Source organism: Haliotis rubra, unplaced genomic scaffold, assembly GCF_003918875.1.
Source record: "Haliotis rubra isolate DU_JTF1 unplaced genomic scaffold, ASM391887v1 Scf13, whole genome shotgun sequence".
Lineage (NCBI taxonomy): Eukaryota > Metazoa > Mollusca > Gastropoda > Lepetellida > Haliotidae > Haliotis > Haliotis rubra.
Window position 1 is genome coordinate 2366141 of NW_025765225.1, and position 14671 is coordinate 2380811.

The 14671-nt window shown below is 38.9% G+C and overlaps 1 protein-coding gene across 1 annotated transcript; it reads right to left on the reverse strand.

Annotated features, from left to right (window-relative positions):
* Positions 1 to 148: 148 nt before the first annotated feature.
* Positions 149 to 14668, reverse strand: LOC124267121. Its single transcript, XM_046701999.1, has 10 exons — positions 14605 to 14668; positions 12529 to 12598; positions 12229 to 12332; positions 11423 to 11527; positions 11033 to 11157; positions 8621 to 8801; positions 6251 to 6357; positions 5600 to 5716; positions 4606 to 4727; positions 149 to 4250 (listed from the first exon to the last, which is right to left on the reverse strand). Exons 2-10 carry the CDS (start codon positions 12596 to 12598, stop codon positions 2737 to 2739), a joined length of 2445 nt encoding a protein of 814 aa, XP_046557955.1. The 5' UTR covers positions 14605 to 14668; the 3' UTR covers positions 149 to 2736.
* Between the last annotated feature and the right edge of the window lie 3 nt (positions 14669 to 14671).

A 14671-nucleotide genomic window follows, 5' to 3' on the forward strand; every position in this document is an offset into this window, starting at 1 on the left:
TTCATTTACTTGATTAACCGATAAAAGGTCAAATAAGAACAATGTTATGATTTTATTGAAATCACACTGTTCTTTAAAAATAATGATAATAAAAAATCTCAGTACAAAGAAACAAAAGTATATTTAACACCAAGGAATTCAAAGAAAATGAAACATTCAGTTTTATTCCAAGAATAAATCAAATGAACCATATATTCCTGGTAAAAACCTATAATATTCACGATACTTAACTTGCTCTGAACGGAAGTGAATGAGTGAGTTCAGTTTTATGCCACTTTAAGAAGAAACGGGCTTCACATATTGTGCCCATGTGGGGAATTGAACCTGGGTCTTCGGGTATATAATCATACCGCATTTGTTCAAATAGCTGACAGTAGCTTTTATTCTTTCTCATGAATGTAATTTTTTCCAAGTGGACATGGTGAAATACAGAAATACGGTTACAATGAGTAGAAAAGGTAGGGATTATTTTTAGACATTCAAATGATAATCAAAGGATGCAAGTCTGTGACCCAAGATTCTTGTACAAGTTGAGTGTTTTCATGTACATCTATAAACATCAACTCAGGTCAAAGACTCGTTCGAACATTTGAAAAAACACTTTATGAAAACACCTTAAATAGAAAATTGTACATTTTACCAATGCATGTAGTGGTCGCAGCAGCTCTCATTCATATGAACATGTCTCATAACCTTGCATAACAATTTCTGAAAGTTTTGCTCAAATCTTATATTATGTATATCTTGTGGGCCAATAAGCCTATATTTCCATTCGAAAAGGATGGTTTGTTCCTCAGCTATAATAAAAATACAACAAAAACACTCTGCAGCTCACACAAATTTCCAGATATTAACACTACCAGTTTCACGATAAGCACGAACGGCATCTAGAAAATTGACAATGGAGGATGTATATGAAAACTCCAAAGGAGCCCAATTATGTTCAGAGATCGAGTAGTTGTGAACAAACTTAGTGTAAATGTCATTGAAATTTAAGCATTTTTTATAATAATTACTAGGCAAATCTATTCCCCTTCTACACTTGTTATCTGTGAGACCAGTGAAGATCCGGGCCAGAATTGATCTTCAGTAACCCATGCTTGTCGTAAGAGGCGACTAAAAGGATCGGGTGGTCAGGCTTGCTGACTTGGTTAACAGATGTCATTGTACAGATGTTGGTATGATATGCATAAGAACATTGAATACAGAATACAGAGAATTTAGTACACATCAGCTTAAGAAACATTCTATATTACTTCCATGAGGGCTACAAATACTCAAGCCATTTCTGAATAATAAATATAGTGACTGTACACAGAACTACATGGATGAAAGTAAACTATACAGTGGCTGAATAGAGGTTCAAAGCCAACAGTCATGTCACACGGACTGAACACTGAGTTATGTGAGAAACATAAGCAGCATTGTAATGTAAAAGACACTGAAAACAAATATTGTGAATATCTGTATTTCTTTCTTGGAACGTCATCTTAACAAATCAGGAGACAATGGGAAAATAATCAGCTATTGTAGGGCAATTGAGCATTTCAATACTGTTCTAATAAATGTACTTTTAATCAGTTAAACTCTGCTCCAAGAATGAGTGGTCAAACCTCTATAAACCTATCATGGGTATATCTGCACATAATACACCAGTTTCACCCTGCACTGGGATTACTTGTTAAAAGAAATTTTGTCCAAGGGATATATATATATATAAATTCAGATAAATGTTTTATTATTAAATTCACACAAAGCAATCAAGTAAAACTATTTAAATCTTTCTTTATCAATACAGAAGCAGTATTTTGTAGTCCTCACGTGTGACTTTAAGGAGATTCATACTAACCCTGACAAAAACATACTCAATACAGACCATGCCAGTCTGGAATATGTGGCAAGTCTAGATTACCAGTTTCATGGTCTTTACAAATCAGCCGAATTCACAAGCAAGCACAGAGCTTGTAATTACCATTTAATCTCTAGCTGTCATCAGTGTATAGTATTAGCACCTGGTGAGGCTCCCCCACTTCTCCCGAACACCCCTGTTTAAAGATGCACGAACAATATATTTTGCCTTTGTATCAAAATGCAAACAATGATTGACTTTGTGTATGTAGTCAATCTCTCAATGCAAGTTAGAAAGTTATGTATATCTTGGGTCATTGGAATCAAGAGTAAATTGCAAATGTCACACTAGCCATTTTTGTGGACAATCTGCTTATTGCAACTTGAAAATACATGTAACCACCAGTACCATCGGGTTAAAAAAAATCAAAGCGGTCTGTCTGCTACAGGTCAACATAGTTTCCATGGTTACATTGATAATATAACTGACTTGCTGGCAAGTAAGTATATTTTCATACTTATGCGTTATAACCACATTACCATTTAAAAAATATATAGAGTGGCTCTCAGATTACAAATTCTTGACTTTTAATCCACAACAACCGGGGTACCCGAGGTTCAGGATTTCCTTGTTGGTCTTACTGCAAATTAGAAATAATCTAAATGACTTGTGTATGAGAACCAAAAGATCTTACTTCGTTATAATTGTTTCCTGCAAATTTGAGTCAGGGCCTCTGTTGTAGCCCTGGAAAGTAAGCAGAAATTCTTGCTGTCCAAGAGCCAAACAAAGACTTGGCTGTCCTTGAAGCATGTTATTGGTATGCATATGATTGTAATGATCATGATCATCAAACAGTTGAACTTATGAATGTTACTAACAGCTCCTGACTATGAATATGACGACCTGTTTGGTCTGGATGAGGTATCAGTATCAGAAAAGCCGAGCCAAGTCTCAGACGGACTGTCGGTCAAGTCTATCACCACACCTACATTGCCATGCCCGGATGTAATCTGGCGGTAGGGTACAGTCTCGGGGTATTCTTTATCCTTGAATGGACTCCCCACGGCAATCTGTGCCGAGTAGGACACCTTACCGTCTGAAACATTTCGTTGGTTCTCGGTCACATACACAGGTTCCACTATGAGGCAGTCACTTTCATTCTCACCAGTTTCACTCACATTGGAGGACAAGCAGATAACTGAGTTGGCTGTTGATGAAATACTCTCAGCATCAAAATCATGTTTTTTTCTTCCCACCAAACAAGGTGACTCAGATCGATTATCTTGAGAAGTGAAAGCACATTCTAGTGACCTTCTTGAATGTCTAGGTGTGATTGTATCATGGGACATGATCTCTTTAGAGTCAAGAAAATCTTGGCAGTGACTATTTTTGCTTTCGACAGACATGCTGCGTGTAATTCGACTGTCGCCTCTCTGAGAATCCTCTTCCCAAACTGGAAACAAAACAGGTGGAGCTTCCTCCAGTTTCACATCTTGTCCCTTGATTTTGTCCATCTGCTGTCTCATATTCAGCATGTATGGTCTAGTTGGGGGCGTGCATCTGATTGTTATTTCGTCATCTATTGGAACAAGTTGAGGTGGTGACTCCTCCTGGACCTTCTCCCGGTCTGGAGGTGGTGTCCCGGAGGTGGAAGGCTGAAGATCATCGGAGTCCCCAACCTCGAGATGAAGACTCCATTTGGAAATATCCTCACTATCATCCTTCTCCACTTCTTTATAGATTTTGATCTTCTTCCCTTTCCATTTGATGGTCACTGTCTTCTTTGTGGAATCCTCGAGCACCTCATCCACTGCACACATTTCACTGTCAGTGTCAGATGTCTGCGACATGTCGTCACTATCATCCATAAAATTGAGTATGGATGCAGAGTTAGTTGATTCTGTTTGTCTTGTACCCCACTTCCTCACATCCTTGTCTGTCACTGTCGACAGAGTTACATAATTGGAGTACTTTTTTGACCTTGCAGTACGAATACTTGATGAATGTGAACCACTGCTCACTGTGCTTCCCATTTTCTTAGTTTGGGATCGGGATGATCGTTGCAAACTCAATCGCCTTTTCTTCATGGCAGGAGTTTCGGAAGGGGAGGCCTCGTCGTCACTCCCAGTACCTTCCACATCAACCTCGGCATCTGTCCCTTCATGCTGCATGACTACAACATCTCCACTTCCATCTCCCCTCGATCGACGCACTGACCTTAGAGGACCCAGCGTGGCTGGGCTGCCTTTAGATTTAGGAGTTGTTTGTCTAGAATCGGTTGTATCTTGGTTGGATTTTTGTGTGACAAGTTCTGCGACCCTCGCTTCTAGAAGGTGTTGAAGTTCAGCTTGTGTTCTGTTCCGTACACGAGGTGGGCTCTTCTTTCCACATTTTTTACCTCCTGTGATCAAAACAGAGAGGAAGATATAATGTCTATACATATAAACGTATAAAAATTGTATGTATGTATGTATGTATGTATGTATGTATGTATGTATGTATGTATGTATGTATGTATGTATGTATGTATGTATGTATGTATGTATGTATGTATGTATGTATGTATGTATGTATGTATGCATAAAAAATATATATGCCCCTTACTTTTAACTTCTGACTTTGTGTTTTCATGCATGATAAAAGGTCTCTCGTAACGTTTTGACATTTAGAGATTAATTACCTTCGCCATAATTCTGACAAATGAAAAGCAGATGAAAGACATTCCCTAATCAGATCCGTGGACATGTGAAACTTACTTTTCTTCTCAATCTCTGCACACTCTTCACAGGCGTAGTCCTTGCGTATAAGTACCAGGCCCTGACAAGCAGCATGGCTGCCCTTCGAGCCACAGTACTCACACACTATGATCTCCCACTTCCTGTATCCAGGAAAACAAGCACATCAGTACAGCAAAACCTCATTCAAAGTTATAATAAAAGTGTTATAAACGTGTCTTATACTGTGGTGTGGCTTTCACAAAACTCCAATCCAATGTAATAACAAGTGTTTGCCACTGATATGGCAATGTCCCCCGCCGCTAAAGAATGGAGTATCCATATTTACTACTTTTTATTTTTGGGTCACATACAAGATGCCTGAAATGACTGGTGTCTGCATAATCACCCAACGTAGGCTGTCAACATACTTGAAAACACTGAGTGCAATGTTTTATGAGATATCGCCTTTAAAAAGCGGTCAAAGTATCGTGGTGACCTTGAAGATGAGGTCACCCAAATAAAGTGGTGTCTGCGTAATACCCCAATGTAAACTGTCACCAAATTTGAAGACATTGGGTACAACAGTCCATGAGATATCGTGTTAACAAGAGTAAAAAAGTGTGAAAAGTGTTGTGTTGACCTTGAAGATAAGGTCAAGATCACCCAAAATCAACTGGTGTCTGCATAATCCCCCAATGTATGCTGTCATCAAATTTGAAGACATTGGGTACAACAGTTCATGAGATATCGCGTTAACAAGAATCGGGACGTACGTATGTACGGACGCCGCTGAATACATAGTCCCCCGTTCCGCGTTGCGGCGGGGGACAAAAAGATGCATGGTAAAGTGATATATTGGGAATCTCTTATATCTGAAACTGCGCAAAACTTGGTGATAATACTCATTAGACATGAGTTTTTGCTTTGCTTGTTTGCACTCAGGAATATTATGACATTAGTACGAGAATCCAACAAAATGCTGAGATGCCATGCTCTCAGATGACCAGTGTAAAGTCTGATGTCATCAACGTACGTGCCGTCTTGGTCATAATCTCGGCCTTGCAGACACTTGCAATTGGCGGCATCACAGTGAGAATATCTCTCGTACAGATCCTGGTAGGCATTTGGCTCTCGCTCCCATGAAGCATCTCTGCAAGCAAAATCATGAACGTTAATTTTAATCCCCATTTACGCTGTTAACTATTTTTAAATTCTATTTCATATTTATATACATTCTATTGATAAAATGCTTACATCAGTGGACAGATTCTATGTATGCAAGGAGAATATCACAGCAAAATATGGCAATGATAAAGCTAGTTCTTAAATATAAGACATGGCTATTTGCTTTGAAACAAAATTTAGTTTTGACACACCAATATTCAGAAATGAGTTCTGAACTCGTTGGATATCATCCCCCTTCCCAATACACACACGTTTTACAGACTTTGAAACCAAGCACCAGGCGATTCACATCTTTCAGTATGACTTTGCATTGGGATCAAACCAAGGACCTACAGCTCTTTAGGCAGAGACTGTCCACTAGGCCATGGAGGTGATCCTTAATGACAAGGTCCAAACACTCCATACTGGACAGCCACAAAGTCTACCTAGACTATACCACCATACATGCAATTATTAAACATACAACATATAGGTCTAAATGTTCAATAGAAACACCTACTGGTCAGGGATGTATATTCCACAGTGCAGCATCTCAGACTGGAACAAATCTTTGCTGTTGCACAGAGGACATTTGAAGAAATACAGGCCCGCAGACATTGCATATCTCTGAAACATGAATCAGTGATAGTGAAGAGGACATACCGACATCCCTCACACAATCCTGCTCCATCCTGTGAGGCCAGGATGATCATAATATTTAGGGCTGCAACGAATACACTATGTGGCGAATATGATAACGCATCATTTTTTTTGGTAATGAATACGAATAATTATTCACGAACACAATATTGTAGTTAAGTGATTGATGCACTTTATGGAACGCCCATATTGACAGTTTTGATTTGTCACAGCAATAACCAGTGATCTCATGACACTCAAATTTGGTATGTAATAGTTATAGTCGACAGTACCATGTGCAGTCTTGGCAAACTAACATGACTTGCACTACTGCAATGCTAGTACATGTTCCATTCTTGCATATCTCACTTTGGAAAGGACCTAAGGGTTCAAGTGAAACATGCTCCCTTAAAAAAATCGTAAATATTCGGTTCTGGTGACCACGAATAACGAATTGAATTCATGAAGGGCTACGGTTAGATTCAGCGAATATGCGAGTGAATCGTTACAGCCTTCATAATAATACAGCAATAATCATAATGATAATAATAATAATGTTATGGACCTCCTCTAAAACACATCATGAACTATTAAAGAATAAGTATGGTTTTACGCCGCTTTTAGCAATATTCCAGCTATATCACAGCGGGGGACACCAGAATGGGCTTCACACACTTCACCCATGTGGGGAATCGAACCCGAGCCTTCGGTGTGACGAGCAAACGTTGTAACCACTAGGCTACCCGAGAGCCCTGAACTATTAAAGAGGAGGAGATAATCAACAAAAAGGTGTCACAACTATTGATATTGATATTTTTATCTTTAAGGAGATAGTTTACCAGTGTTAACACCTGACGGGAATTTGCATTCCCTGTTGAACATCGGATGACCATACATACTGTCCATCATGTCATTTACCATGAAAAGTCAAACTTATAAATATTTCATGAAAACGCCTCTATTCTTAAGACAATCATTGATTTCATGAGGCTAATACTCCTTATCAAATGTCCAGTGTCTATTGGATTTATTCCATCCCATTCTTCCTGCAGGGCATTCTCTTCCCACAGAGGTTACTCCTGTCATATCTTCCTACGTAACCTCTGTTCTAATACGGCCCTTTCATGGTGTGAGTGTTCAAGACCGTGATTGGAGACAATCAGATTTAGTTGTGCAATCAGCAATGTTGTTTCAAAAGTGATCATTCGCAAGGCCTCGGTAATTTCCGTATGCTTCGAGAAAACTAAACTTCTTCCCCTGCGCGATGCGCAAACGTTTCTTCTAGACAGAACTCAGTTATGTTATGGCGTATCAGTGGCGTCTCCATCGCCCTCGTTGACAACGGACAAGCTAGCCATTAAACGTCTTGTGTGTAACATCAACACAAGTCCCCGGCAGATGGGGGATATTTGTGGCCCCACATTTGCTTGTGTTAGTCAAGTTGAATCTAAGTCGATGTAACAGGTGTTCTGATTGGATAGAAAGAAGGGAGATAATTTGTGTTGCGATCTTTTGCCGCTAGGGGATTTTACGAGAACCGGGAAATATGGCCGTATTAGAACAGAGGTTACGTAGGAAGATATGACAGGAGTAACCTCTGTGGGAAGAGAATGCCTGCAGGGTAGAACCAAGATCGTTGAGAGTGATCGGGGGTTGGTGGTGATACACATGTACACAAGGATACACCAGACATGTTCGATGGGTAACAAGTCTGGACTCAGTACAGGCAACAGTAATTTAGTTCCCCCTCTCCTGCTAAATTGTTTGTTGTTTAACGCTGCACTCAGCAGTATTCCAGCTTTATGGCAACAGTTTGTAAATAATGAAGTCTAGACCAGACAAACCAGTGATCAACAGCATGAGCACTGATCTAGGCAAATGGGATAAAATCACAGAAATCACATCTTGCAGCAAGACAACGCTCGTGACCACACTGCCAGAGCAACACTGGACTTCCTAAGACAACATAGCATCCAAACCCTACAATGGCCTGCACTCAGCCCGGATTTAAGTCCAATAGAACACCGTTTCTGAATCAACAGCATGAGCATTGATCTAGGCAAATGGGATACGATGACTGATGACATTATAGTAAGTTAACTTTTAGTCTTAACTAAAATGGACTGTTTTCATAAATTGAAAATGACATACTATGCACACAGACAATGCTAATACTGAATCATCAATTTAAACTGTTATTATGATTACTACCTCTGCATGAGACTACTCAGATCCAGAGAATTCCCCTTACCTGTATGCATGAGCGATGGAACCAGGAGTTCTTGCAGCATGGTGCCCTCATGGTCTCGTGTGAGGAGCGGGCTACCACGGCATACATACAGATACTGCACACAGTGTTAGCTGTCCCTACAAACGCCAGGCGGTCACTGATCTGTACAGTCTGACGTGGCCGGTGATCAGGACAGTAGGACCTACAGAAACATTACCACACATGAACAGCATATACAATCAACAGGTTAATATGTGAGAATCCGTTTCTTAAAACTTAATCCAGTTTTTATGATGTTAACAAATTTCATCATCTGAACTGATAAATTACGTCAAAACAATAAGAAACAGCTAACCTGTTTTCAAGCCACTTATTTACAAGAAGTTCCTCCTGAGCACGAACGTGTTTTTTGGGGCCATTCATAGCAGTATTCCAGAAATATCACGATGGGGGACACACTGTACCTTGAGAGGAACTGAACGCTGATCTCTGGTATGACCATTTAACCATTAGGCTATCCCACCCATAATGAAATGCGATTTTCTCTCTTTGCAATAGCCATCTGTGTTCTCAAGCGTCACTTAAACTGTCATGTATTGGGAATCTCAGCAAAGTCTAAGGCAATCTGTTGCCAAAGTGAAGTGATGCAAATGACAATAGCAAATTAAAGTCAAACCCCTTAGAAACAAGCATTGTCACTAAGGTAACATAATCCCCCGCTGCAAATTATCAAATCAAACTTATAAAGTAATGAAAGTTTAAGATGAAGTTAAATGTCAACAAAAACATTAGCTTGCTCTTTAGTTGTTCAAACACACAAATATTTTCAAGACTGACTTTGACCTTGACATGAATGTCATAGTGTATGAAATATGCAAAGCTAGTACTAAAGAAATTGCTTATTGAAAAACATTCAAGGGAGGTCTTGAAAGTGTATGAAGAAAATCCAGTGAACCGTTCTTAAAATATCTTGCTGACAATTCAGGTTAACATTCTAAAATCTTCATAGTGTCCTCGTGACCCTAAATATTATGTGAAATTCACCAAAATTTACTGGGCCCTGGGCCTTCCCTAGATGACTGACTGACTGAGTTTAGTTTTACGCCACTTTTAGCAATATTCCAGCAATATCACGGATGGGGACACCAGAAATGTTCCCTAGATGAAGCTTGGTGTCAAATATGAAGAAAATCCACTGAATATTTTTTGCGATATCTTGCTGACTATCTTAACAAGCAATTTAACATGCTGAAATCTTCAAAGTGTCTCTGTGACCTTGAAAATTAAGTGAAGGTCACCAAAATCGACTGAGCCCTGCGCCTTCCTGGATGAAGCTTGGTTTCAAAATGCTTATGGTTCTTGGGTATTCTGAGAAATTATGTAGGTTGAAGAAAATCCAGACCTTGAAATTAAGTGAAGGTTCTTGAGATAGCTTAAAATGCAGGTTAACATAGCTTAACATGCAGGTTAACATGCTGAAATCTTCAAAGTGTTGCCATGACCTTGAAAATTATGTGAAGGTCACCAAAATCGACTGGGCCCTGCGCCTTCCCTAGATAAAGCTTGGTATTGAATATGAAGACAATCCAGAGAACAGTTCTTGAGATAGCTTAACATGCAGGTAAAATGTGAAAGTCCCCTTGTGACCTTGAAATGAAGGTCAAGGTCACCAAACCTGACTTGGACCTTTCTAATAGTGTGATGAACCTAGGTACCAAATATGAAAACGGTTCTTAAGATATTCCAATTCATTCGCATCGCATCGACCCTAATATACTATATCCCCGCCTTGGCTAAAACGCTGGCGGGGATAATAAGGCCTGGATATCCAACAGAAATAGATCTATATGAACTTGACTTATGGCCGAGTGAGTGCTGAGTGAGTGAGTGAAGCGTAGGGTAGGTAGGTAGGGATAGATAACGCTTTGGGTCATTGAGTTATGATATCTCAATTTTCCTCTGAGAAATAGATTGTCTACTTCAAATCTTGCAAGATGAAATGCTAGTGTTTGTTATTTATATTTGGCAGAGAAACCATAAGAAAGTGTCAAGTTCATGTCCTAAATAGTGAGTGAGTGAGTGAGTGAGTGAGGTAAGATTTGACATTTTTAATGCATGTAAGATCACATTTATTGAGTATTTACCAAAATTCAAATGTGCTTTTATTGAATAGAGATTATTCACATAAATATCACTTACGGCATATCTGTACTCTGGGTAGGACTGGGTAGGTGGGCTTCAGCAGCTTTTAGTAATATTCCATCAATATCATGGCAGGGGACACCAAAAATGGGCTTCACACATTGTACTCGGGTCTTCAGCGTGACGAGCCAACGCTTTAACCACTAGGCTATCCCACCGCCCCGCTGTAAATGAAAAATTGAGGGACAACATGTAGAAGTTACCAGGGTTTCAAAGGTGACATGTTCCTACCTGAATGAGTCATAGAACTGATGCAGTGATCCCTTCTTCCGGCCACATGTGAGGTGGAAAGCCTTGCGACATGACGTGACCACGCAGCCGATAGTTGCCCCCCTCTCTTTGCAGTAGGTACAGCGCTATGTGAAGAAGGAACTTCAGTATCAGTTAGGATTAGCTGATCACACTGTTTTTAGATTTCTCATTTGGAATAATGCCGAAAAAAAAAAAAAAACATCATAACTAACATAATAAATACAACCTATCATTAGTCAACTGACAAAGGACAAATTCCAAAGTTTGATGCTGGACAAAGATGTTCATTCCTGAAGTTTAATACTTTCTTTGCGAAAGAAGTATCTTCTTCAGCCCCCCTACATGAACGTGACTACTGGGATCTCTTACCAGTCTATTGCCTCTCTTGAGCTCCCGTCTGATGTCTCCAGGCATGAAGCCAAAGATTCCTTGTGTTTCTGTCTTGCCGCTCTGGCTGAGACCACTGGCAAACAGCTGCAATGTACAGGAATACCACTCTCAAAAGTGTTTACCGATAGGTCACAAAGTCTTTACATCAGTGAAGCAGGAAATCTTAATGTCTATGTGAAACTCTCAAGCAAGGGTATTGTACTTACAAGCTAAAGGTCAGGATTGTGACAAACCCATGACCAAAAACAACCAAACAAAAGCACGAAGAAGAAAGTAACAAGGAAGATACATCTGTACAAAACCCTTCCAAACTCTCAATGACTTTAATTATTTAAAAAGTAGATCCCAATAATACTTCATCCATAAACTTAACATATAAAACTTAACACTGATTTCATATTGCGAATCGAATTTCTTGGATGGTTACCATGAAAATAACATTGACACCTAGGTGACTATCTTGGTAACACTTATACCTGAATGTAGTAAATATATTCACTATATTACCTGACCAGTGAAGATCCGGGTTAGAACTGATCTTCAGTAACCCATGCTTGTCAGTAAGAGGTGACTAAGGGGACTGGGTGGTCAGGCCCACTGACTTGGTTGACACATGTCATCATATCCCAAATGTGGTGATCGATGCTCGTGCTGTTGATCACTGGATTGTCTAGACCAGACTCGATTATTTACAGACCGTCACCATATAGCTGGAATATTGCTGAGTATTACTAAATTCACTCACTCTATTACCTCTTGCAAGTTTTAGGTGACAAATAACTTACCATGCAGAAATAGTGGACTGTGAAACCACATTTTTTAATGACCTTCCCATAATCCTCTTCACAGTCCTCACTTGATCGACAAAAAACACAAGTATTCTGTGGCACTGAAACAGAAGCGTTGAAAAACTGATCATAAATGAGGTTTTCTCTTCATGAGGTATTAAAGATCAGCCCTCATAACTTTGCTTAATTATTATATCTTGAATATTCTACAACCACATACAAACACTATAATGTACTGCTTAATTAGCATGATTAGTAATAGCACGAATGACGACATTTCTTAATACAGTGACTCACACTCAGGAAGATTGCCAGGAACAGATCTCTTTCTCTTCTTCTTGGGATATGTCATGTTTAAGTGAGACATCTGAAATCAAAAGAGCAAAGTTTAATTTTCACAAATCTGAAATCAAACATCTTGACAACATTTATCAGTACAGGTCATAGTTAAAGATGAACTGGGAGAATGATAGCTATATAGGGGGTGTCGGCCCGGGAAAGCGAAATTTCAATATTCCCTATTCCCGGTAAAGCGAAAACCAAAGTTATGCTAGAAGTGCAGCGAAAGCGAATTGCTACGAAAACATCGGATTACCGTACTTCAGATTAGCACGCGACCCCAATACTCAATCTGTGAACCTCTTAACTGAGATGAAGTTTCAGTTGTTTCAAGTTTCAGCACTTGATCTATGACAAGTTTAAGTATTGGTGTAGGAAAACCCTCCGAGAAAAGAAGTATTGGAGCTGTGTAGTTGCATCTTTGATAATCAGAGCTTATCTCTGTTCTGTTTTTGATATTTCCTGTGGACCTATTATTAATTACAGATTTATTGTAACTGAGTTTTATCAGATGATTACATGTTTTCTGAATTAAACATGAACAAACTGGCCATGCAGTTGATTTAAGGAATGTAACAGTTCTTACAATTAGTTAACTTTCTGTTAATGATATGATTTGGTTTTACCAAATAATCATGACAAAAGTCAAATTGATATAAATATAATCAAAGGACATATAAATGCATTGAGGGTTTATTACAATCATTTCTGACAGAAATAAAACTTCACAGAAACCATTGCCCATTCTTTAACGCAATGGTTTAAAAGGGTTATGCATTCATTCTGTTACTGAGTAACCATAAAATTTCAGCTTTCTGATGTGTGAGTCATAAAGACAGTTAACCTTGATTTTTGTTTACACCAGTTTTTGTAATGACATTATAGTTAATGTGAAATAGAATAAATAATAATATGTAACGTATGCAGTCCTTCAAATGAGGAAATTGTCAAAAACACTGTGTTAAACTGCAATTGTGACATGGAAGACTGAGCTATAGCCGGACAGACAACAATCGCTTAGGGCAACAGCAATATACACTTGCAGGAATTTGTTAGTTCTTTCATGCTTTATGATGTCGGTTGGTAAATAAATGAGTCTGGAATGGAAGACTGACTGACTGACTGAGTTTTGGTTTTACGTCGCTTTTAGCAATATTCCAGCAACATCACAGCAGGGGACGCCAGAAATGGGCTTTGGAATGGAAGAGGCAATTCAGTAATTGACATCATAAGTTGTTGTTATCCATAAAGTTTGTTCTATATTGTACTTCCCAACTTCTAAAATGCCACTCAAAGAAGACATCATAATTATCTATCTATGAACTGGTATATGATGAAATGCATCAACCAAGTCATGTGATCATTCGATCCATTTTTTAGATCCACTGTGAGTATAAATGTGGGGATGACTCGCAGGACAATTTGATCATAGTATTTACCCAATCAAACATGGGTAGCACCTCTGATCACATGACAGAATGTAAAATAAATGATGGGACACCTAGATCTTGCTTAGATCCATTGTAACACTACAGTACATGTGTGTTTCAGATTATATGGATATCTTTTTTCTGTTTGGGGGCAATATGTGCCATAACATACATGCAAATCTCACACAGCACACCGAAATCGAAAGTTTGACTCGTGTTTGCAGCTGATTTGTTTCAATTTTGTGACCAAACTGGTAGGTGACAGTTTGACAATCTCACTTTTGGAGCTCAAGTCACAACATTCGACCATTGTCTACACTCATGGCCAAGTCATTGGACATTAGACAAAGATATATTCGATACTCTTGAAATCGGATGAATACTAAAACATAGCCTGGTGATTGATGTGATAAATAATTTCACATTTAGTCTATATGGCGTGAAATATTCATGATGCATAATCACGGTCCAGTATGAAGCATCATCTGACATGAACAGAACAAAAATACAATGTCCACTTTCATCTGGAACAATAACACAAGAATACTAAGATAGCATATCATCGTCTTTTTCGCTAATAACATGAGAGGAGAAAATACTATACCTTTTCTAATATTATTTTGCCAGCATCAACCACATTTGAAACCGCCAAGATGTCACGTGATACACCG

Coding starts and splice junctions, on each gene's coding strand:
- LOC124267121 (XM_046701999.1), bottom strand. CDS start 12,598: ATGTCTCACTTAAACATGACATATCCCAAGAAGAAGAGAAAGAGATCT. Junction 12,333..12,528: donor TCCTGGCAATCTTCCTGAGT/GTGAGTCACTGT, acceptor CTTCTGTTTCAG/TGCCACAGAATACTTGTGTT. Junction 4,728..5,599: donor GATTATGACCAAGACGGCAC/GTACGTTGATGA, acceptor TCCTGGATACAG/GAAGTGGGAGATCATAGTGT.